Genomic DNA, 24,518 nt, shown 5'->3' on the forward strand with positions numbered 1-24,518 from the left:
ATACAGTGAGATGATGCCTCATGGTATAAACAAAGCTGCCTAAACATTATTAATTTTATACCCAGATTCAAAATTGTTTAAATTGTACAAAGATAGTAAAACAGCACAAAGCTATCCTTGCTTTTGTGAAACATGTTCAGTTACAAGAAGGTTTGTTATAGTTTTTTATAATCTTCATTTTTTTATATATAAGATTGGTCTGTTTCTTTATGTTTCTATCAGTGACATTGCGTTATACAAAACTATGTAGATTGTGCTTAGGTGAAAATATTTTTCTTTTGATCGATTATTAAATGCCAATGCCTGCAATATATTTGTGTTTTGGTGCTATCAAATGTCATTATATACATAAAGATGCCAGTTGCATACTATTATGGAAGCACTCATACAGATGAGTTATTTGTGTGGAAATCAATTTATTTTATAACTAAGAAATATAGATGTTTTTGGGCTCTTGGATTCTGTATAGCATTGCAATAAATGAATGAATGCAGGCCATGTTTATGAGGCTTTTCACTGCTTTCAGTCTGATAACAGTACAGACTTTCTCCCCTTGAATAATAGTTTTAATAGGTTGATAGATACTAAAACATAAAGAAGAGTAGAAGGAAATCCTTAAGTTCAGATAGACCGGATAATGAATACAATTCTGTGGTATTCATTTTTTAATTGATGTCCACAATGTTGAACTATTTTTTACATGCCATAAAGGATGTGTTATATAAAATCTTTTTTCTCTATAATTTATTTGAAGTTTCAAGTTAATTTTTTTTTCTACAGTCATTTGACTTGTTTGTTGCAGCTCTCCAATATTCCCTGTGTAGTACCAGTTGTTTCATTTTGGTATACTCCCTACATCGCACTTCCCTAACAACTTGGTTTTGATATTCCAACTGTTGCTTCCTGCACAATTTTTCGCATGTACCTGACCCTCCAATATCAAAGCTACTATTCCAGGATGCTGTAATATGTGGTCTGTAAGTCTGTCACTATCCAACCATTTGATTTTTATCATGCTATAGCACCACATTTCAAAAGCTTCTAATCTTTTCTCCTCAAGTAGTTTGATTGTCCAAGTTTCACTTGCATTTAAAGTTATGCTCCAAGCATATACTTTCAGAAATGATTTCCTGATGTTTAAATTAATTTTTGATGTAAGCAAATTATATTTTTGACTGAAAGCTCGTTTGGCTTGTGCTATTTGTCAGTTATCACTGCTGCTTCATCCATCTTTTAGTAATTCTACTTCCCAAATAACAGAAGTCTTTTACCTCCATAATCTTTTCATATTTTTATACTCAGTGGTCCATTTACATTATTTAGACTATATTCCATTACTTTTGTTTTGTTCTTGCTTATTTTCATGCGGTAGTTCTTGCGAAGGACTTCATTCATGCCATTCATTGCCTGTAATAAATCATTCTTACTCTCTGCTAGAATTACTATATCATCAGCAGATCGTAACATCTTTATCTTTTCAACTTGTACTGTTACTCCGGATCTAAATTGTTCTTTAACATCATTAACTGCTAGTTCTATGTACTGACTAAAAAGTAACGGGGATAGGGAACATCCTTGTCAGACTCCCTTTTTTATTACGGTTTTTTTCTTATGTTCTTCAATTATTACTGTTGCTGTTTGGTTCCTGTAAATGTTAGCAATTAATCTTGTATCTCTGTATTTGAACCCTAATTTATTTAAATGCTGAACATATTATTCCAGTGTACGTTATCGAATGCCTTTTCCAGGTATATAAATTCCAAGTATGTTGGTTTGTTTTTCTTTAATCTTCCTTCTACTATTAATCTGAGCTCTAAAATTGTTTCCCTTGTCCCTATACTTTACCTGAAACCAAATTGATCCTTTTCTAATACTTTTATAAAAAGTATATAAATACTTGGTATATAAATTCCAAGTATGTTGGTTTGATTTTCTTTAATCTTCCTTCTACTATTAATCTGAGCTCTAAAATTGTTTCCCTTGTCCCTATACTTTACCTGAAACCAAATTGATCCTTTCCTAATACTGCTAGTTATATGTAAAAATTAAAAAGTAACGGATAGGGAACATCCTTGTCCGACTCTTGTTTTTATTACTGCTTCTTTCTTATGCTCTTTGACTAATAATATTGCAGTTTGGTTTTCCTGTATAATTGTTATCAAATATTCCATTCTTCTATTACTAAACTTGAATCCTAAATGTTTTAAAATGCTGATCATTTTATTTCAGTCTAAGTTATCAAATTGCTATTGCTTTCTCACCTGCGCTGGGCAGTAATTCTGCAGGTATTCCGGCTATCCCAGGAGCCTTTCTTCCATTCATATCTTTTAATGCTCTCTTAAATTCAGATCTCCCCTTTCATCCTCTTTGACTTCCTCTTCTTCCTCATTATCACCATTTTCTAATTCATTTCGTCCGTATAACTCTTCAATATATTCCACCCACCTATTGACTTTTCCTTTCGCATTATAAATCAGTGTATCATCTTTGTTTAACAAATTATTAGATTTTAATTTATGTACCATAAAATTTTCCTTAACTTTTCTGTATGCTCCATCTATTTTACCACAATTATCATTTCTCTTTCCATTTCTGAACATTTTTCTTTAATCCAGTCTTCTTTCACTAGTTTGCACTTCCTGTTAATAGTATTCCTTAATTGTCGATAGTTCCATTTACTTTCTTCATCACTAGCATTCTTATATTTTCTACGTTCATCCATTGGCCGCAATACATTGTCTTGTCAATCTGTTTTTTACTAGTTCTCTTTGTTCCACCTACGTTCACTTCTGCTGATTTAAGAATTTCCTTTTTAACATTCTCCCATTCTTCGTCTACATTTTCTATTTTATGTTTTTTACTCAGATCTCTTGCCACAAATTTTCACCTCAAATTCCACCAATTCATCTGACACTTTTTCTTCACGTTTTTAAACCCCAACCACATTTCATGTTACTAAATTATGGTCGTTATCAATGTCTGCTCTAGGGTAAGCTTTGCAGTCTATGAGTTGATTTCTAAATCTTTGCTTAACCATGATATAATCTATCTGATACCTTGCAGTATCTGTTCGCTCGTGGAAACAGCCTGGTGGCTTTTTCCAAGAGTATATTCTTCTATTATAATTGTTAAACTGGGTGTTGGCAATTACTAAATTTTACTTCATGCAAAACTCAATAACTCAGACCCTTCTTTCATTCATTTTGCCCAGCTCATATCCACCGACAATATTAGGTCAATCAAATTAAATTTTAAGACTTGTATAATCATGTAAAGATATGGTAAGACATGTAAAAAATAGGAAAACCTGTAGAAATGAATGAATGATGAACTACTTTTCCATCTTCTTGTTCTTCAAAATGGCACTCAAAGTTGGAGAAAAACAATTTTTTTTGTTTTAAAGAAAAACTAGATATTTTGCAAAAAAGAGTTTTTGGTTCACAGACTAGCTGAGGACACCAAGCCAAAGTCTATCGTCCCCCACAACACACATCAACGTGCCGAATCTAATAAATATTTTACGGTGTTCAACATGATTTAGCTTACAGAGAAGAAAATGATCGCTGTGGAATAATTTTTATATTAAACTACAAGTATTTGAGTACAACGTGTGTATGTGTATCTGTACGTACTACTGACCAAACCTCCACCCCTTGCTGCCCACCCCCTTCTGGTACCACTAACAAAGAATTTTATCAGGAGGGGGGATCACCCTCACACTCAGTCATACGCTACATCACACTGTGCCAACAGTGACTAACTTCACACAAACTGCACAGCACAACCATGCACACACTAACACACAGCTTACAAACATATACCATTAACTTACCAAAGCCTTCATCAGACCCAGAGGTGGAGTCCCCCCAACCTCATCACACCCAGGTGAACCCTACAAGCTCAGGAAGCTCCCTAGCCACTCAGCCGGGGGCCTGTCTGTCCCCGCGCCCTCCATCACCTCACTCTGCGTGTCTCATCCTAGCTATTCAATTCCTTCATCACTGCTCTAGAGAAATTAGTAATTGCGTTCTAAACTTCCTCCGCATTCAGTAGGAGGTCTTGCACCTCTCAGGTTCAAATAGGTCTTCCCTTTCCATAGTAGTTAACTGATCTTTGTTCACCTCCGTGAATTTAAGGCACTCGAAGAAAACATGAAAGGGCGTTTCCTCCTCCTGACACACAAGGCAGGTCTTTGTGTGGTCCAGGTCAAACCTATACAAGTAGGACCTGAACCCCCCCATGGCCTGCCAGAAACTGAGTTAAGCAGAAATCCAGTGAACCATGGGGTCCCACGGTACTTCACGTAACCGACAGCATCTGCCCATACTTTAGCACTGTACAGAAGCACAGAACAAATCCCGCTTGCTAAAATCTTTTTGTTATGGTTTCTTGGCCTTTCTTTTTCCTGTTTAGCCTCCGGTAACTACCATTTAGATAATATTTCAGAGGATGAATTAGGATGATATGTATGAGTGTAAATGTAGTGTAGTCTTGTACATTCTCAGTTCGACCAATCCACAGATGTGTGGTTAATTGAAACCCAACCACCAAAGAACACCGGTATCCACAATCTAGCATTCAAATCCATGTAAAAATAACTGGCTTTACTAGGACTTGAACGCTGGAACTCTCGGCTTCCAAATCAGCTTATTTGGGAAGACGCGTTCACCACTAGACCAACCCGGTGGGTATGTTTTCTAGGCCTGTAATTATTAGGCAGGAGCATAACAACAAGCTCCATCTCCCTGTCAGCCCTTTTAGCAGCCTCCAGTGCATGTGTTCCAAAATGTGCCCGGGCAAAATCTATCCAAGTACTAAATCTAGCCCAAGTACTCCAACGCCGGGCTAGATTCAACTTGCTGTCCTTCCAGTGTAAGGATCAATCTGAGCCTCTTGGCCACAGTTATAGACACGACCTCTGTTTTCTCCGGGGCCGTCCGCAATTCAACCCCGCTCATCCAGTCTTTAATGATACCATATACGATGCTAACTTTTCCAGCTGCCTCTCTCTTCATAGCCGCATCAACCACAATCATAAGGTCATCAGCTAATGCCATAAGGGTGACCTGGCAGCATTGGGAGGTGGAATACCTTATCATATGCAACATTTCATTGGGTCGGTCCAAGTACCGAGCCCTGAGGGACCCGCCCCTTTTTAGAGCATCCTCTATTAGTTTCCCCTCCACCTCGTAGATCAGTCTGCAACCAGACAAATAAGACAGCATCGGCCTAATCAGATAATCTGGTACTGAGTTCTACCAAGGCACAGAGAATAGCAGCGTGTGTAATGCTATTAAAAGCATTCTGCACTTCGACAGTTACTAGAACACACACATCCTTCTTGCAGTCTGTTCCCCACGACCTTGAATAATGCTGTTCGCCATCTGGCTAACAGCAGAGACAGCATCAAGGGGCGGACCTATGCCAGCAGAACACAAAGTGGCTTGCAGAGAGGCCGTCCACATCCTCCACAGCCCCGGCCAGTCTTCGCACCAGCATTCGCTCGAAAAATTTTGCCAGTGCGTCGATCATAGCCAGAGGCCTATATGATGATGTGTTTCCTTGTAATACACATTATACACCTATTAGGGAGTCTAGGCGCGCACGCATTGTTCTTCTCTTGTGCCGATGGCACTTCTTCCTTTTGCGTCCAATTTCTTCCGTCCACCAATACACAGCTGCGTGGTCTCCACCCACGTACCTGCGGGGGAGTGACCCATTACAGGCGCTAGTGAGGGACTCAACAAGAGAGGCCATCTTCTCCTCGGCTTTCGGGAGTCAAACAACTCCCCAAAGATTGATCACCCCAGCAAATGCCTCTGCATCCATATTTCTGGTACTCTACCTCATTGTCGCAGATCGTCGTACTCGTCACATATCAATCTCCGCAATCACCTTAATAACAGCCCATTGATCACTAGCCGTGAATCCTTCCCATACCTTCCACTTCGAAACCCTGCTAGCCAGATCAGGGGTAGCGAATGTGAGGTCCACCATAGATCCTGTCCCTCCTCTCCTGAAGGTGTATGTGCCCCGCAGTTAGACAAACTAACCCAAGCACCGCCACCGTGTCGTTCAGGGTGGTTCCAACGGCGTTGGTTTTCGTTGAAACCCAGGAGGCCGACCAGTCGTTAAAATATCCCGCCAGCAGTGCAGGACGACACCAAACCACATCTCGGAAAATCGAGGACACCAGTATCTCTCCAGAATGATGTTGGGCCCTCTCCTAGTTTTCTTTGTTGTCCTTCTTCTTTTTAGGGCATGCAGCGCTATCTGTCCTGTGCCCCTCTCCACCAAAGTTGAAACATCAAGCCACCCTGTCTGTGTCCTCACAGTTCCTCGCAAGGTGGCAAGTCTCCAGGCATCTATAACACCGTTGTGGGAGCTCGATGTATTTCCACTCTGTAAGAGACTCTCTCAGCCCAATATTGACTCATCCCTGTTGAGCAACAGCTGCAACGATGGTCGCCGGATGCCACCATGCCAGTCTCCCCATTTCCCGGCCTGACTGCCTACACATAGATCATCTGACAATACCTGCCCAGCGACCGCCACCAGCACCTTGAAATTCTCTCCCTGTTGATGCCTTTCTCCAAATCACGAATCCGGAGAACGGCCAGAATCCTCGTTTTCTTAGCGATAGACCCAACCTTTAAGATGGAAATCAGATTTTGGCTTAGAGTACCAGACTTCTCTCTCAACCTTAACTTTAATTTTCATTCTGTTGTCTGCATTCCTCACAGAAGTCATATCATATTGTCTTTCCTGACCGACTTAATCCGTTCTGCATAGGTAGCCGCAGACTTTACTTAGATCATTTCTCCTCTATTATCCTCTACTGGTTCTCCGTGCTTCCATGCAGAAGGGCGACTTCCAGTCGGAGCGATTATGTGACATCTGTAAGCCAGTCGACCTCCACTCACACCCTAAAATCTTGCACGCATATACGGCAGTGTCCTTCAAATTGATCTCTGCCTGGAGAGGCCCAAGGTCATCTCCACAGTTCTTCTTGATTCTGGCGGATACATGTACTAGGGCCTGTTCAAGGTCCCCTCCATCATCAGAATCAACACATGTTGGAGACCGATGTTTCATCTGTTTCTGTGTCTCCCAACAAGTCTTACCTCTAACATAGCCAGCACTACATTTCCAGCCCTAATGGGAGACTTACTAAGGAGCCAGGCCACCTGCAGGTGCCTGGTGGCCAGGGAATCCAATACCTTACTTTCTGCCAGAGCATTTATTTTGATAACTGCAACCATATTTAGGGCCCTGTATCTCCGATCCAGAGTTCCTACCTGTGTGTTCCTGAAGGACTTTTTAGGCCAGTCCTTAATAAACTCAGTAACCTAGGGTGCAGGCACCTTGTTATCCAGTGCATCCATAGTCGGACACCAAGTAACAACAAGCTTTTGAGCGGTCGCATCCGATGTGATTCTCTTTGTAGTGTCAACAGAGATTTCATTTGCCGTTTTTCTAAGATCTGACACCATTTAGACAGTTTACTGTTTAATGGCATAACTAATATGTGGCAATTCTTGTTTAACATTAGATACTTTGATTAAAAAGAATGATGAAAACAGTATGTGGAGGATTGTAGCTGACATGATACTAGTCATAAGTCACTTTTGAAAAAGAATAAACATTCCGTGCCAGGTTTTATAAAAGGTTTCTTGTTTCTTTCTTCGTAGTCCCAAAATATACTGTTGTTCATCACATAACAAACCTACTGAAATGCAGCTGATAGATTCTTGCAGTGAATTTATAATCTATTCACAGAAACCAGGTATATGATGAACATTGTTGTCCTTACAAAAAAGTACTTTGATGTATCTCTTATGGTGCTGTACATGTGTCAGTTATAACAAATTGTTTATCTTCTAACAGACAGTGTGTTGCATTATTGCTGTTGAAACATTGATGAAACACAGAAATAAATAAATGTAAGAAATATTATACTTCTTTATGCCAATCCTATTGGTCTTTGATAAGAGCCATGAGGCTTCTTTTCCCGGATCTATACTTTATGTGTAGTTTGTAGTGTGAAATTTATGAGGTTTCTGAGGGTTCCTAAGAATTTTTAATGTGGTTTTATGCCATTTCTCTAAGGTTTTCATTACTGATTGATTAGAATCTTTTTTTCATGTACACTAAATTATAATCTGTAATTATAATAAAATGACTATTTAGTATCGTAATATAAGAATTGCATAATATAAATCTGAAAATTATTGGATTGTATTGAAATGTCGCTACTTTTAAGGAAAACAAAATTTGACTTTTTGAAGCTGTAGAGCGCATCAGCTTTCACAAAATAAGGGAAACTTCTTAGTTTCCTTTCACAGAAATTTTAATTCATATTTAAATGGCAGTTTCAATTAAAGTTGTGCTTATAAATCGTTGGCAGTCCATAAATATTCTATAGAAACTGTTGAAACCATTCCTAGTATTGAATTCACTATCCACAGTCTCTGGACAATAACTTTTATCGCTTTATATGGGATAAAACGGAGCTTCTTATAAATTGCCTTGTTGAAGTTGTTTTTTGTGTTGAGCTAACTTTTGCACAGGTTTGTTGAAACTACTTCATATAGTAGTTGATATGTTTTAGTTTTTTCAAATACTGATAGTCTATCATTTCACTCATATATCTTTATTGATCCAATCTTCCAAAAGTCTTCAATTAGTGTTCTTACAGTACATCGATTAGGAACCGGTGTACCTGGAAGTCTAATAAAATACTATTCTTTTACTTTCTGATACTCTCGATGTTTATGAACACCGATTAAATGAGAAATTTTCACTGTTCTGTGTGCACATGGAAAGACAGCCTCAGTCATTCAAAGACAATGAACAAACAGTGACAACAAAGAATCACATCTTCTTATGTTAAGACACATCTTGTCTCAACATCGTGATTGGCTCATGGAAGCTAACTGCACGCAATACAGGATTACCAACCTTTGTGAAAGCATTACTCTTAGTGCATAGAATAAAATTCTTCAGCCTTTAATCATGTTTATATAGGTGTGCAGTTACTTTTTGAATGCACTGGATTATGAACATCCTGTCAGAACTCATGCTTAGAATGATACATTTTCAGGTTAGATGGTAGCAATGAATTTACACTGACAAAATGTGATATTGCTAAATATTTTGTCTACAAAGATGCTAATAATGTCACCAAAATAGCTGTGAAAGAAATAGTCTGTGACTTTGTGCGAGCTATAGAGTAAGAAAAATTCTTCGTCCTTTAAAAATTTACTATATAACATAATCATCAATTCAGTGATTGGTTTGCCCTATTAACCAATTTTAGGGAACTTAGCAGTGAAATTTATAGAATTTATTTATGCTTTCATCATTACTACAAATTTGGTTGATATTGACTGAAGAAGAAAAATAAGTAACTTCATAATCTAGTAATTTTCTCCAAATCATTTCTTATAAAATTTCCATATCAGGTGTAAAATACATGCTAAGTTGCTGCTGTTGTACATTTTATCACATTGTTTGGCCAAAACTGTGCCGGAGTTTTTTTGCCAAACCCTGACACAATGAGCTGCAGCGTTGATGAAAACAAAAATCCACAGATGAGTCGAAATGATGTTCAGTAGGTAACACCAAATGTTTATTGTTAATGCTGCATGTTAATTAATTTTTTTATGCTTGAAACGATCTAAATCTTATTACTCATAGTAGTGTTCTCTTGAAATCAGAAAAATAGTTAAAAAGTTTTTAAATACGACATCTAAAAGTAAATTTTTTTTTATTTTTACCAAACGCTCAGCAATTATCATAAGTATACTTTTCTATTCTGTCACGAAATTAAGTTAAAACCTGGAACCAAAATTTGTCAAAAAATAAATAATTTATAAATTATGCCTCAGCAGGTTATAAATTGCATTACATACTTCTGGTATGAATTTGAATATATGTGATTTAGAAACAAAACATTTCTCAAGAAACATGTAGCTTACTCCTGTAGATAAATACTAAACAATTATTTTAAGTTTCAGCTGACATTGCTTTTCCTATGGCACCCATTTTTTGTGTATCAGAATTGATTAAAAATTTATATATTTTTGGCTAAATTCTTAATTATTTTTTTATAATTTTCTTTTTTTTATTTGTCATAAAATTGTCTGTAGCAGACTAGTTTTAGTTCTATACTATGTAGCACACAGTTTACGGATTGTATTACATTTTGATAATTATTTTTTAACTGCATTTACTAAAGGAATTTTTATTTTTGCTTCGTATAAACAAACATATTGTGCTTGGTTACATATGAAGATGAGATATTTATTATTAGAGTATAAGTTGTCAATTTGTAGTTGTAATTGTTAAAATTAACATAGTTTTCTGATTGATTTTTAAATTAAAAATTATTGTAATTTTTTTAGGATAATGAAAAAACTATTGGTGATGTGGAGGAAAGAAGTACTGAAAGTATTTTACTGACATCAAAATGTATGGTTTGCTTTGAAATAAAAAAAAACTGTATATGTGATAATGTTGTTGGTGAAGAATATGGTAATTTAAACAGTTTTGCTTTTAAAGAAAAATGCTTGCAAATTACTAATAAAACAGATGAAGAAATGAACTTCATAACTTCTCATCTTCCTATTCATAGATGTACTTTTTGTCAGGAGTCTTTTACTCGAAGATGTACCTTAGAGTCACATTTATCTATTCATGTTGTCAAAAAAAACTTAACATGTAATTTTTGTAAAAAAACTTTTAGCAAAAGCAATAATTTAAAGACACACCTCTCTACTCACACTGGTGAGAAAAAATTCACCTGTAATTTTTGTAAAAAAGGTTTTACTCAAAGCAGTCATTTAAAAACACATCTCGCTATTCATACTGGTGAGAAAAAATTCACTTGTAATTTTTGTAAAAAAAACTTTAATCTAAGCAGTAGGTTAAAAACACATCTCGCTATTCATACTGGTGAGAAAAAATTCACTTGTAATTTTTGTAAAAAAACATTTTATCACGGTGGTAATTTAAAAAGACATCTCTCTATTCATACTGGTGAGAAAAAATTCACTTGTAATTTTTGTAAAAAAACATTTAATCAAAGCAGTAGTTTAAAAACACATCTCTCTATTCATACTGGTGAGAAAAAATTCACTTGTAATTTTTGTAAAAAAACCTTTAATCTAAGCAGTAGGTTAAAAACACATCTCTCTATTCATACTGGTGAGAAAAAATTCACTTGTAATTTTTGTAAAAAAACATTTAATCAAAGCGGTAATTTAACAACACATCTCTCTATTCATACTGGTGAAAAAAAATTCACTTGTGATTTTTGTAAGAAAACATTTAATCGAAAGAGTCATTTAATAACACACCTCTCTATTCATACTCGTGAGAAAAAATTCATTTGTAATTTTTGTAAAAAAACATTTAATCAAAGCAGTAGTTTAAAAACACATCTCTCTATTCATACTGGTGAGAAAAAATTCACTTGTAATTTTTGTAAAAAAACCTTTAATCTAAGCAGTAGGTTAAAAACACATCTCTCTATTCATACTGGTGAGAAAAAATTCACTTGTAATTTTTGTAAAAAAACATTTAATGACGGTGGTAATTTAAAAAGTCATCTCTCTCTTCATACTGGTGAGAAAAAATTCACTTGTAATTTTTGTAAAAAAACCTTTAATCTAAGCAGTAGGTTAAAAACACATCTCTCTATTCATACTGGTGAGAAAAAATTCACTTGTAATTTTTGTAAAAAAACATTTAATCACTGTGGTAATTTAAAAAGACATCTCTCTATTCATACTGGTGAGAAAAAATTCACTTGTAATTTTTGTAAAAAAGGTTTTACTCAAAACAGTCATTTAAAAACACATCTCGCTATTCATACTGGTGAGAAAAAATTCACTTGTAATTTTTGTAAAATAACATTTAATCAAAGCAGTAATTTAAAAACACATCTGGCTATTCATACTGGTGAGAAAAATGTTGCATGTAATTTTTATCTAAAAACTTTTACATGCAAGTCAAGTTAAGTTGACAGAGTGATATAAATTGTCTTTATTAATGTTTGTGGTTTTTTTTTTACATTGTTGTATACACTATTCAAAACAAATTAGTTTATAAACAAGATTATTCAGAATCATTTATGTAATTTATGTACAATTCATTAATAAAGTTTTGTAGTAGCTTATATTTTACATGATTCATATTTCCTTTATATCAGGTTGTCTAAAAACTTTTGAGCCGTTGGAGGCTAAAATTGAGAATACATGTATTGTTTTTGAAATATAACATTTTGAGACCACGTGTACAATTTTTTTTGATAACGTTTTCCCATTTTTCCATCAACACCATATACCATGAGCTATGAACGTCTGTGGTTTCTGTTCATAAAATTTCAACACATGGTTTTCACAGGCCTTTTTTGAAACTAATTTAACACCGTTCAGGGAGTTGTTGCATAGATTGAAACAATGATATGCTGATTGTGCTAGGTCTGGGCTATATAATGAATGCATCAAAACCTCCCAGTCAAGTTCTCTGAGTTGCTGACTGGTCGTTAAAGATGTATGCAGTCGGGCAGTCTGGCGTGGTGTATGGCATCCTTTCTGTTGACCAATTCAGGTTGTTTCTTTTGAATTGCTCGCACCTAGCTTTGCATGATTGCACCAAACGCACTAATTGTCGACAGTACATGCCTGAATCTATCATACTTTGTCAGATCATGTGGCACTCAAACGTCTAGCTTCTTTTTGTAGCTAGCTTTATCCGATGGTTTAACAATGTTTGGTGATGGGTGTTAGGTCACTGGCAATGTCATGTAGTTTTGCACGCTTAGACTTAGCCAAAATATCATTCACTTTCTCTGTTTTGGCCATCCGCTGCTAGAAGCATCTTGGACTTCAAAATTCCCAAAACAAAAGCGACTGAACAATCTTTTGGCTGTTGCTCAGCCAGTTCAAAAACAAAAATTATTCAGTTGTTGCTAATATTCTAAATATTCAGTATGTTGATAACACCGATAATTATATTATATTTATTATAATCCTGAAGATTAATCCTGAAGATTCAAGGCGAGTAGACTCGCCTTGAATCTTTTTTGTTCTGTATTTCCTCCTCCATTGTCATCGTACATTGTACGTTACAGATATTTTCATATGTCCAATATCAGTTCACAATGTTTTTTTCTTGTCTCGAATGACAGTCGTGTTTGCAGCATCGCTACACTTTCTCAACTGATTACATCTCATCGCATTGATTAACTATTGTTGACCCGGGTATTGGTTTTTGTAAAAAGAAAACAAAAAATTAAATCCATCACCTGAAAAATAAATTGTACTAAGCTTTCCAAAATGATTGGCAAGAGTGGGGATTCATATGACAAAAGAAAAAACCGAGACAAAGTGAGACAGGTACGAACACTGACTGTTAGAATAGAAAAATTGTTCCACCGTATCAATCTTTTTTATGTCGACAGGGGAAAAATACAAGCCACTGCAACAAATTTTTGAACATTTATCGGAAGACAGTCTTTGATAATTTTTTGAAACTCTAATGGGTATAAAACGAAGTTTCAATATTGCCATCTGCAACCCTTACTAACTCAAAAAAGAAAATCCAAAAAATATCCTTCAAGACGTTACAAAACATTTACATACTAACTTAACCGTGAAGAAAAACATAAACAAGTTAAGAAGTTTTTGTAAACACTTTCAGTGTGAAGTGAAGGACACAAAACTTGAAAGCAACGTAGTAATGTAGCAGAAATTCTCATGTTGAAAAGACTCCATGTCAAGGAGGACACAGAATCAGAGAATAAGAAATCATGACATTATAAGCAAAAGAAAAAAGAAACCTCTCCAATCTAATGGAATGGCTTCAAAATACCCAAGTTTCCAGTATACTATAAACAAAGATGTACTTGTATAGTCTTAAAGCCTATATGGCAATTTCAACAAAAATTACAAAAAAAAAACATACGAACATTAGTAATAAACAAAGCTGATCTCTTTATATTCAAAAATATCTGTGAAGAAATGGACCATTCTATTCCAAAAAAATCCGAATGTTACATTTGTTCTCACACATAGCAGACTCTGGGACAGGTCACCGTATCCGAACACTAGCATTTCAGAGATATCTGCCTACAGGATCCTACCCCCACAAGGTGTAAGGCCTCACGATGTCCTTGATGAACCACTGTGATTGACAAGATGAGAAATCGGATAATCCCAAACTATGTCCAAGGGCCTCCCATCGGCTGTTCTGCTCCTTTTTGGCGGTAGGCCCGAGCATGACACCGGAAGCCTCCAATAGTCAGAAGGTGAGATTCTTACATACGTTCTGTTTGATTTGGTGAACGAGATTATCAGGCCGGGAGCCATGCTATCGCGGTTAGGTAATGGACGGATGTGATACCGAATGAAAACACCGAAAAGACTCCAACAGTCAGAATGTAAAATTTGTAAATCCTTTACATTGTAGATGGTGTACAGAGATACCATTAAGTGAGGACACCAGAGGACTTCAAGTTTGACGGTGAATTTAGTAGGTAAGATCCCAATTCTTTACCAAGAATCTTGAAAAAAAATCTATTTTCGGTCTGTAAGCTGTCTGCGTTCACTGCGTAAACTTAAGTGTTTATTTCATCTATAGTTGATTAATTCATTCATCTCGCCCTTGGCGTTAGGCAATTGTTCCTTTTCTTTTGTTTCATGTCAATTACAGTTGCCCGACTGAAGAGGCCTGTACTTTCCCTTGTGCTGCCTTTTCAGGCATCACAGATGTTTCTAAGGTTACGGTCTGTAATTATTTACAACTGGAAATACGAAAGGCAGACTAAAGAAGAACGAAGAATTAACTACATCCCATGGAATCGAATCAGGTCCAGCCGTGACCGGGACTCGACCGATGCAAGTCGAGGAAAATGGCGAGAGTAAAGAACAGCCTAAGGATGTTAGTTAATTCACAACTAATCGACTTTCCTCTGCCATAGAATTTTGGCTTACTGTTAGGATGCGCGACTCCCTCTGAAGAAGGGAGTACAATGACTAGCAACCCATTTTCATTATATCTCGCTAAAAACGGTTCCTTTGCTTGAAATACTTTGGAATGACTTGGTGATTTACTGTACGGCCTTACAAAATTATCTATTTGATGTAATAATATCAACATTCTAAGACAAATACTGAACAACTGTAAAATTTTTCAGGAGGTAGAGACTACATAATTTATTTCATTTCGAAAACTGATAACATTTTTTTCTAATGAAAATCTGTTGTACATTTACTATGAAACAAACATAGAAATTATTTTACCGAGTAATAATTTAATTAAAAATGTTATACATCTTAATAGATGTAGGCGCCAGAATGATACGTGTGATAGTAATTGGTAATTAATTTAACCAGCTTATTCATTCAACAATTTTCAATTTATTCAATATTTTTTTATTATTCTAAATTCAAGTTCCTGTCATTCTAGATAATTAGAGAAGTGACTTAAAGAAATTTTAATCAATGCTAAAGTAAAGTTCAACAATCCAGAATAATTTTAAAAAACCCACCGGGTTGGTCTAGTGGTGAACACGTCTTCCCAAATCAGCTGATTTGGAAGTCGAGAGTTCCAGCGTTCAAGTCCTAGTAAAGCCAGTTATTTTTACACGGATTTGAATACTATACTTTGGTGGTTGGGTTTCAATTAACCACACATCTTAGGAATGGTCGAACTGAGGAAGTACAACACTACACTTCATTTACACTCATACATATCATCCTCATTCATCCTCTGAAGAATTATCTAAACAGCAGTTACCGGAGGCTAAACAGGAAAAAGATAGAATAATTTTAAAATTCAATTAGTTGAGTGTTAGTTTAAAATCAGAGTAAATATAAAGAAGAGTCTTTATTATTATATTTATTATATCGTTAAAAAATAAAAATTAAATATTCTGCAGGGTTTCTATTAGACTGGTATCAGAAAGTTCTTTATTATTATTTTTTTTTTTTAAAGATGAAGAAATAAGGTGCCAAAAGTTATTCAATTGTAGGACGATGTTATTCCTGGAAATTTAGTTTGTTAAATAGAAAATACATGTAATACCTAATTGAAGCTGATGGTCTGTTCGATTAAAATATTAAATTAACTGAAGTATTAACCTCTAGACGTGAATAGTTCTCGTAATAGATTCATATCTATGAACTTGATTAGTTCAGTATCGAAAAATTATCAGTTATGAAAGTGCTATTTAAATAGAATATAAAAATATAGGGATTGCTACGGTACAAAATGCATAATTTTTCTACCCTGAAGTAGAAAGATAGTTGAAATAATGCTTGCTATGTCGGACAGGTATGAATGTTTTAAAAATAATCTGAATGATTTTCGTTTAATTAATGCGCTTTTATTCAGCCCGAATGATTGAAATCAAGTTTTGTAATAATCTATGTAAAGTGATGAATTATACAAAACAGTTAATTTTCTAGCTGCCAATAAATAAGTTGGCAGCACTGTCTGTTTATTCTCGACTCAATCACTCCACCGATAATTTTTAATTTTACTTAGTTTGATAATTTTTTATCTTGAATTCAGTAAAATTTTAATAAAAAAATTATGTTTAATTACAAACATTTCTCTAAAAATGTGAATACACACTGAACAAATGACAGTCATACACAACTGAACTGATACATCACGATCAAAATTAAAAAATTAAGTTTCAGTTAATAAAACTTAGCTTTATTTATTTATCTTACTGAGTTTTTTTAATTATTTCATTTCAATTACATTATTAATTTTTAAATAAGATAATATTATTAATAATAATGTGAATTTTTCCACCATTCCAAAACAACAGATGTTCAAAATGCTGTGGCAAGGTTCTTAGGCAACATTCCAGAAATGTTAACCAGCAGTGGGTAAAGCGTGGAGTAATGGTGTGTAGGCAAACGGGAACTGCAAGTACTTAGAAGGAAATTACACTACAGCCGATTAAAAACATAAGTAACAATTTTTATCGCATCAGTCTTGTAACTTTATTGTTGCACCTCGTATGATATCAGTTAAAAGTTTCATTAAACCAAAAAATATATTTGAACATAGTAAAACTTATGTAGTAAAGTCTCTATTTAGTGATATTGAAGTTATATTGAATATATTTTTGTAGAAATATAAAGCGATGTAATTCAGTTTTCTTGAATTTAATTGCATTGGGTGAAAAATTTTGAAATTTATTGCATGCAATCCGTGTCCAAGAAGGAACCTTTTACACCCCTCTCGGAATTTTTTTAATTTATTGTTGTTTATTTAAATTTTATACATTTTTTTACTTTTTTTCTTTTAAATAAACTTAACCTTATTAAGTTTCCCGCTATGAATTAATTATACATTTTTTATTGCTATTAGTTTTAAGTTTTTTAGTGATATTTTATCTGTGCTATTAGTTGTAAGATTTAGCTTTTAATTTTTAATATAGGTTTAGTTATTTTTGTTTAAACTTCCCGTTATCCGGGTTAAGGCCCCTTTACACCCTTCTTGGACTTTATTAAATTTTTTTATTTTTAGTTTTACGCTTATATTTTTAATTTTATTTTTACAGCTGTGAAGTGTGACATTATATGTCATACGTTGGGCATTAACGGCTTATATTAAAATTAGATCATTTATATGTGCAGTGCTATTAATAAATGATATTACTGATATGACAGAAGAGGGTTGCTCTAAAATTGCAACTTCAGCAATAGTCTTGTGCTACTTTTGAAAATTAAGACTCTTAAAAAATACTATGCCAAAAATAATTCCGGTTGTTACAATTAAAAGTATGAGGTAAATATACATTTTTTATGGTAAGCATAATTTACCTTACTGCTAAACATAGCGAAGTAAAAACGTAGGAGTAGTACGGAAATGGTGGTACGGCGTCAAAAATGACGTCATTCCAAGATGGCGGCTGTCCGCCATCTTGGATTCCAAGATGGCGGCCGTCCGCCATCTTGGAAACGTCACTTCTGACGTCACTAATTCAAGATGGCTGTGGTCAGCCATCTTGGATTGTGACGTCATTGACGCCGGTACCCCGTCAGTGTTGCCAACTTGATTTATTTTATGTCGACAGCGAGTCAGTGTTACCAACTTGATTTATTTTTTGTTGACATGTTTATATATTGAAGAAATATTTCAAAGGTTGGTATCACTGTTGTGTGGCGGTCGATTTGAATTAAATAAATAATATTTAAAGTGAAAAAAATTCTGTCGGCTAGAGTATTCGAACCCGGTCATGACGGGACGCGACCGACTGACGCCTTAAACCAATCGGCTGCGGTGACTCCCTGATGTAATGAGTGAAAAATGTTCTACGTAAGCTGTGAATTTTAACGTAACATCAGTCTGTACACACACACACATACACATGCACACACACACGCGCACACACATACATATACACACAAGTGAATATAGACGTACCTCGAGGATGATCCTGGTCGTCCAGGCGATGACGTCGGGAGGCGTAACCTCGAAGGAGAGAGGTTCTCGTCGTAGATCGTGCACCGGGAGGCGGTGGCGGCGATGTCTGCTGCGACACACAAACACACACGCACACACACATGCGCACACACATACATATATATACACACAAGTGAATATAGACGTACCTCGAGGATGATCCTGGTCGTCCAGGCGATGGCGTCGGGAGGCGTTACAGGTTCTCGTCATGAATCGTGCACCGGGAGGCGGTGGCGGCGATGTCTGCTGCGACACACAAACACACACGCACACACACACGCGCACACACATACATATACACACAAGTGAATATAGACGTACCTCGAGGATGATCCTGGTCGTCCAGGCGATGGCGTCGGGAGGCGTTACCGCGACGGAGAGAGGTTCTCGTCGTGGATCGTGCACCGGGAGGCGGTGGCGGCTGTGTTTGTGTGCGTGCGTCAGCGGAGTGACGTAGAGGTGTTTACCGTGCGAGATGCGGCGCTCGACTGAAGAATTGTGGGACCGACGTGGTCTGAAGTTGTCCGATTGACCAATCGCAGCGTTGGAATTCGAATCGGCGCATGCGCACTAGCCGGTAGTGCGTACGTGCGAACTCGAACGTCGTCTCTAATAAGAGCGGATGCGATAAGGAAAATGTTTTTTTTAATAATTATCGGATCACTAATACAAAAGTGACTTGAGTTGTTGTAACTGGTTAAATCCGGTTGTGTCTGGATCTGTAAAAGGAAAAAAAAAAGTTATGAAATGAATTTATGTGTTGGAACACTCTCCTCACCATTCGCAAGTGTAATTCGACAACAGATGGTGAATCTGACATCGGATTACACCGCAGGCCTTGGAACCTTCATCCAGTAATGCCGATCGACTAAATTTTATTTCTAAAAAATAGTTTTACATTACTGTATGGGGGTTTAGAGTGTTGTTGCATTTCCACACCACCCCAAAGGTAGCAACCGCGGTGCGTTGAGATTTTTTTTTTAGAGTGATATCTCTCCCCAGTAGGCCTACAAAACACTCGACTATATATATATCTTAAGAAACGTCTTCATGATACTTCTTTACAAGAAAGAACATCTATGTTAAACAAAAAAAAATCCCAAGATAACTCTAATTTATGTTGTAGTCCTTAAAAGAACTTATTTAAACATCGTAGAAATTAAAAAATTCGTTGACGGTTTTCTTTATACTCTTCTTTGCGTTTCGTATTCTTGTATAAAATAAAATAAAGAGAAGCGATGTGACGTCCTTTCATATATCGATTGGTTTTAACGTAATCGAATTCTGAATTTTCATTTGTGTCGTACGCCACCAACAGCGGTTGGGTATCATCGTCACAACCATCGGCAGAACAATCTACCTCATCACGACCTCTGAAGAAAAGTCCTCCGTCCTTCGCTACATTAGCTGTTACTCTTCTTCTTTCGTTTGCAGCAAACACGTTTACAGCGAGTACGTTATTTTTTCGATGCGACGTATTGAGATTTTTTAACACGGACGCATTCAACTTCATATTCGACGAACGATTTAATTTGAACGCCTTTACGTTACCGTCGTCACCGTAGAATCCAGAAAACAGTACTTCTTTGCTGTGAATAAGTGCGATAGCTTGTTCACCGCATTCAAATTCGCAATAATATTTTCGTCCATATCCAAAATCATCATCATTGAAAACCACTCTTATGGTCAAGTTATCACCGTTTTTATCAAAATCATGATCAGATAAATCGACAATATATAGGTAACTGTGTTTTAATTTAAAACACATAGTCGTCAGTTGTTGGTCACCAACGCGCACGCGTACATCTTCTTCACTAAACTGAATCATGTTTACAACTCGAACGTTTCTCAACAAATAAACTGCTTCACTCAGTTACACTGTATTTATAAGCTCCTCCCCACCACCACAACTACCACACCCTACTATCAACGAATCAGAATGTCACATCCTCCCCTCCACAATTCAAAAAAAATTCATCTGATAGGTATGGTGATATCCTGACAAGTGCATTTTGTATGATTTGAAGCTACAATTTTTCAATTTATTGTTAAACACTCTCCTCACCATTTGCAACAAAATCCGATAGTAGATAAATCTATTACCAGATCGTGTCGCGGGCCTTGGAACCACTACATTCAATAAACGTAACTAAATATCGTTTTCTATCTTGTTTACTTTAAAAGAAAACATTTTTTAAAAAACAATAATTAGTTACAAATTTATTGATGGGGGTTTAAAGTGTTTTTTGTTTTGTGTATGTATGTGTAATTTTGTGTTGTTTGTTTAATGTGTTGTTGTCCTGAAAAGGACAGTTTAAATAGCTACCTGGTATTACTCGAATGCTACATCGAAAGCTTTACCAATTAGTCCTTTATATACGAGTTTTAATTTCATAGATACCATTTTTTCTAATTCATCCTCATTAAGCATTTCGGTAAAACGTCTTGGTAAAACAACGTTAAATGGTTGTTCTTCTTCACCATCTCGTAAACGACATACTATGCTCTTCCCATAACGTGTAGCGATTTTCCTTAACCATACAATTTCATAAGGTTTACCGATAGTGAGATCACCAACGCTTTTTGTTTCGAAGTTGGTAGCAACAAGTCGCTTATTCAAATGATGAATAAAATCTTTTCTGTTACCGTCAGTCATGATGATGTTGTTTGTCCAAGAGTTAGCTTTAGAATGAGACTACGGCGATTACAAATGGCTATTTATACCCACACATCTGCTTATCAACATCCGCAATCGGTATTCCAAGAATCGACAATTAATATTTATTTTAATTGCTTAACAACATCTGGTTGAGCCAATTATTTTTTCTTATCAAAGCCATAAATTATTTTTATTTTAAGTTCTTATCTACTAATCACATCCGGTCGAGCCAATTATTTCTTATCAACGCTATAAATAATTTTTTATTGTTATCGTCACGATAAATAATCCCACGTGTCAATTAAAATTATCGTCACGATAATTAATTCCACGAATTGAACCAATTATTTTTTTTATCAAAGTCATAAATTATTCTTATCAATATTTATTTTAATTGCTTAACAACATCTGGTTGAGACAATTATTTTTATTTTAAGTTCTTATCTACTAATCACATCCGGTCGAGCCAATTATTTCTTATCAACGCTATAAATAATTTTTTATTGTTATCGTCATGATAATTAATCCCACGTGCCAATTAAAATTATCGTCACGATAATTAATTCCACGAATTGAACCAATTATTTTTTTTTATCAAAGCCATAAATTATTCTTATCAATATTTATTTTAATTGCTTAACAACATCTGGTTGAGCCAATTATTTTTCTTATCAAAGCCATAAATTATTTTTATTTCTTATCAACGCTATAAATATTTTTTTTTTATTGTTATCGTCACGATAAATAATCCCACGTGCCAATTAAAAATTATATTTTCCTTATAAAACAGTAATCACAAATAAACAAACATTTACCACCACCAAAAAAAAAATACATTTGTTTGAGTTGCGTTTCCACACCACCCAAGAGGTAGCAACTGCAGCGCGTTGAGATTTTTTTTATGCGAGTGATATCTCTCCCCAATAGGCCTACAAACACTCGTGCAAAATTTTACAAACTGATTTTTATATCCTCGTTGAACTCGTCAACGTCACCGTTGGCGAGTTTTTTCTTTCCATAATAAGTTAATTTCATCGAATGATTTTTTACAACGTTCAATTCATCGTCGGTAAATCTGTTTGTATACGTCTTTGGTAATAAGGGTTGAAAGCTGTCCGGTTCATCCGATTCGCTGTCGAACAATATTACGCAAATACGGAGTTCGCCGTATTGAGTAAATATCTTTCTCATTTCCAACAGTACGTAGCTAACACCGATATCAAGATCGGTCAACCTCCTGAACGGTATCTTCTTTAGAAAACAATATTCATCGTTGAAAATGTTAATAAACGCTACGGTGTCCATCTTAACATTCGCAGTGCTCACACTCGAATGGCAATTGCAAGTGTTATTTACCTTCTTACCCCCTATTTCCACGACAATTTTGCAAAACAACCGATAGACTTCGTTACAATCGATAACTGTACAGGCGAACGGACTTTCCCATAACACTTCGTATTTATTTGCACGTACCATAGCGTGCATTCTTTTCACGTTTTCAATAATCAATTCGCACGAACATAAGTATTCTGGTAGACCACGACCGCAGTAGTCGAATTTCTTACAATCGAAAGCATGTATTTCATCATTAACATCGTAGTGGGTGGTAAGCATCATAAAACAATATTTGCAAATATACGATGCAATAAACCTCAATTCGTTTACCGAATCGCTAAACGTTTTCATCGCTGCTATATTGGATCGTCACTATAGTGAATATAATGTCTACACAATCCGTCTACAGTATCTATTTTTAAACTGTCTAAATATTCTTGTAAACCGTCGTGAAGTTCAGCGTAAGTGGCGTCGTAATTGAAAACCACTCTAACCGTATTGAAACGGTGTATGTCTGCGGTAATACTTGTTGCGTGAGGAAACGCAGCAATTGTAAGTTTCATAAGATGACGCAACGTTCTTACGCGACGATTTGGAAAAAATCTAATCGTCCACACCGATGCGGCTATGTCAACGTCCATCGCTAAACTGCGGATGGAATTACACATCGGAAGGTTTTTTAAGGGGAAAAAATAGGTTTACTATAAAACACTCTCCTCACCGTTTGTAACACAATTGATAGTGGATAAATCCAATATCATATCGTGTCACGGGCCTTGGAACCACTACATTCAATAAATGTAAATAAATATCGTTTTTTTTTTTTAAATTAAAAAAACAATAATTAGTTACAATTTATTGTATGGGGGTTTAAAGTGTTTTTTGTTTTGTCTACGCGTGTAATTTTGTGTTGTTTGTGTAATGTGTTGTTGTCCTGAAAAGGACAGTTTGGGAAAGACGGTGAGGTGACTAGTTGAAATAGATTTTTATATAGCCAGTCACCGCTTGTCTACACATCCCACATGGAAGGTTGTGTTGTATTAAATACCGTACACAATCTATGCAGAATGTGTGACCACACGGTAGTATCGTTGCTCCTACACGTCCAATCAGACATATTTTACATCGCAGTGTACTGGTCAAATCTTCATCCCGTATAACACCTCGTTCTACTGCACATTTCACATTTCTTAATGCCTCACTAAGCGATTCTAAAAAGGGTACATCTGCACCTTTCACACTTGAGATACTACGCACCAAGTTTCTAATACTGGTAACCACTCTTGCTTTAGCAAGTTCGAATGATGTCGATGTTCTCTCACCCATGTTCGTCTGATGTGCAGCTGTGTTGTGAAATGAATGATGTAGTGAGCAGAGCGACAAATATATATACCTTATCAGTGCTATGGACCCTGTACTTCCTGTTATTTCCCGCTTGTTATTTTAAATTAAAAAAAAACGGTTACGTTTCCACACCACCCAAGAGGTAGCAACCGTGGCGCGTTGAGATATTTTTTTACATGAGTGAAATCTCTCCCCAATAGGCCTACTGTAAAACACTCGAATCTTTTTTTATATTTTTTTTAATTTTTTTTTTTATTTTATTTATTTTTTATTTTTTTCATCAACATCTTGCAGCAGACTGAGCTCTACAGCGGTATTCGACGTGGAACAACATATTCAAACGAAAGCGGTACGTTTTCCTTGATGCAGTTTTGACAACGAGTTGAGTGGTGATGCACATCCATCCTTTCGTTACACCAACAACATTTTACACACAATTCGTTGAAGGAATAGTAATAACCGTTTTTTGCCAATTCCTCTTTGTTTTCCGCGTTTGTGTTCGCAAACGATCGCAATCGATCGGCTTCTCTCACCAGATCCAACGGCTTTTTACACATCTTCAACCACTCCATGTAGAAACAACCGGTTTGTAACGCACATTTTCCACTCTCCTTGTGCGTGTGGTACGGACAATTTACGATATAATTTGAATTAGGTTTCGGTGCGCCGTCCGGTATCTGACGAACAT

The 24,518-nt window shown here is 35.8% G+C and overlaps 1 protein-coding gene across 1 annotated transcript in view; it reads left to right on the plus strand.

Annotated features, from left to right (window-relative positions):
• LOC142333364 (uncharacterized) overlaps window positions 1–24,518 on the plus strand; it is a 104,048-nt gene that overhangs the window by 10,020 nt on the left and 69,510 nt on the right. Inside the window, exon 5 of the mRNA XM_075380386.1 lies at window positions 10,407–12,018. Within this exon, the coding sequence (XP_075236501.1) occupies window positions 10,407–12,018 (1,612 nt within the window). The remainder of the gene's footprint in view (window positions 1–10,406; window positions 12,019–24,518) is intronic.

This window comes from Lycorma delicatula, chromosome 12 (genome assembly GCF_047948215.1).
Source record: "Lycorma delicatula isolate Av1 chromosome 12, ASM4794821v1, whole genome shotgun sequence".
Taxonomy (NCBI): domain Eukaryota; kingdom Metazoa; phylum Arthropoda; class Insecta; order Hemiptera; family Fulgoridae; genus Lycorma; species Lycorma delicatula.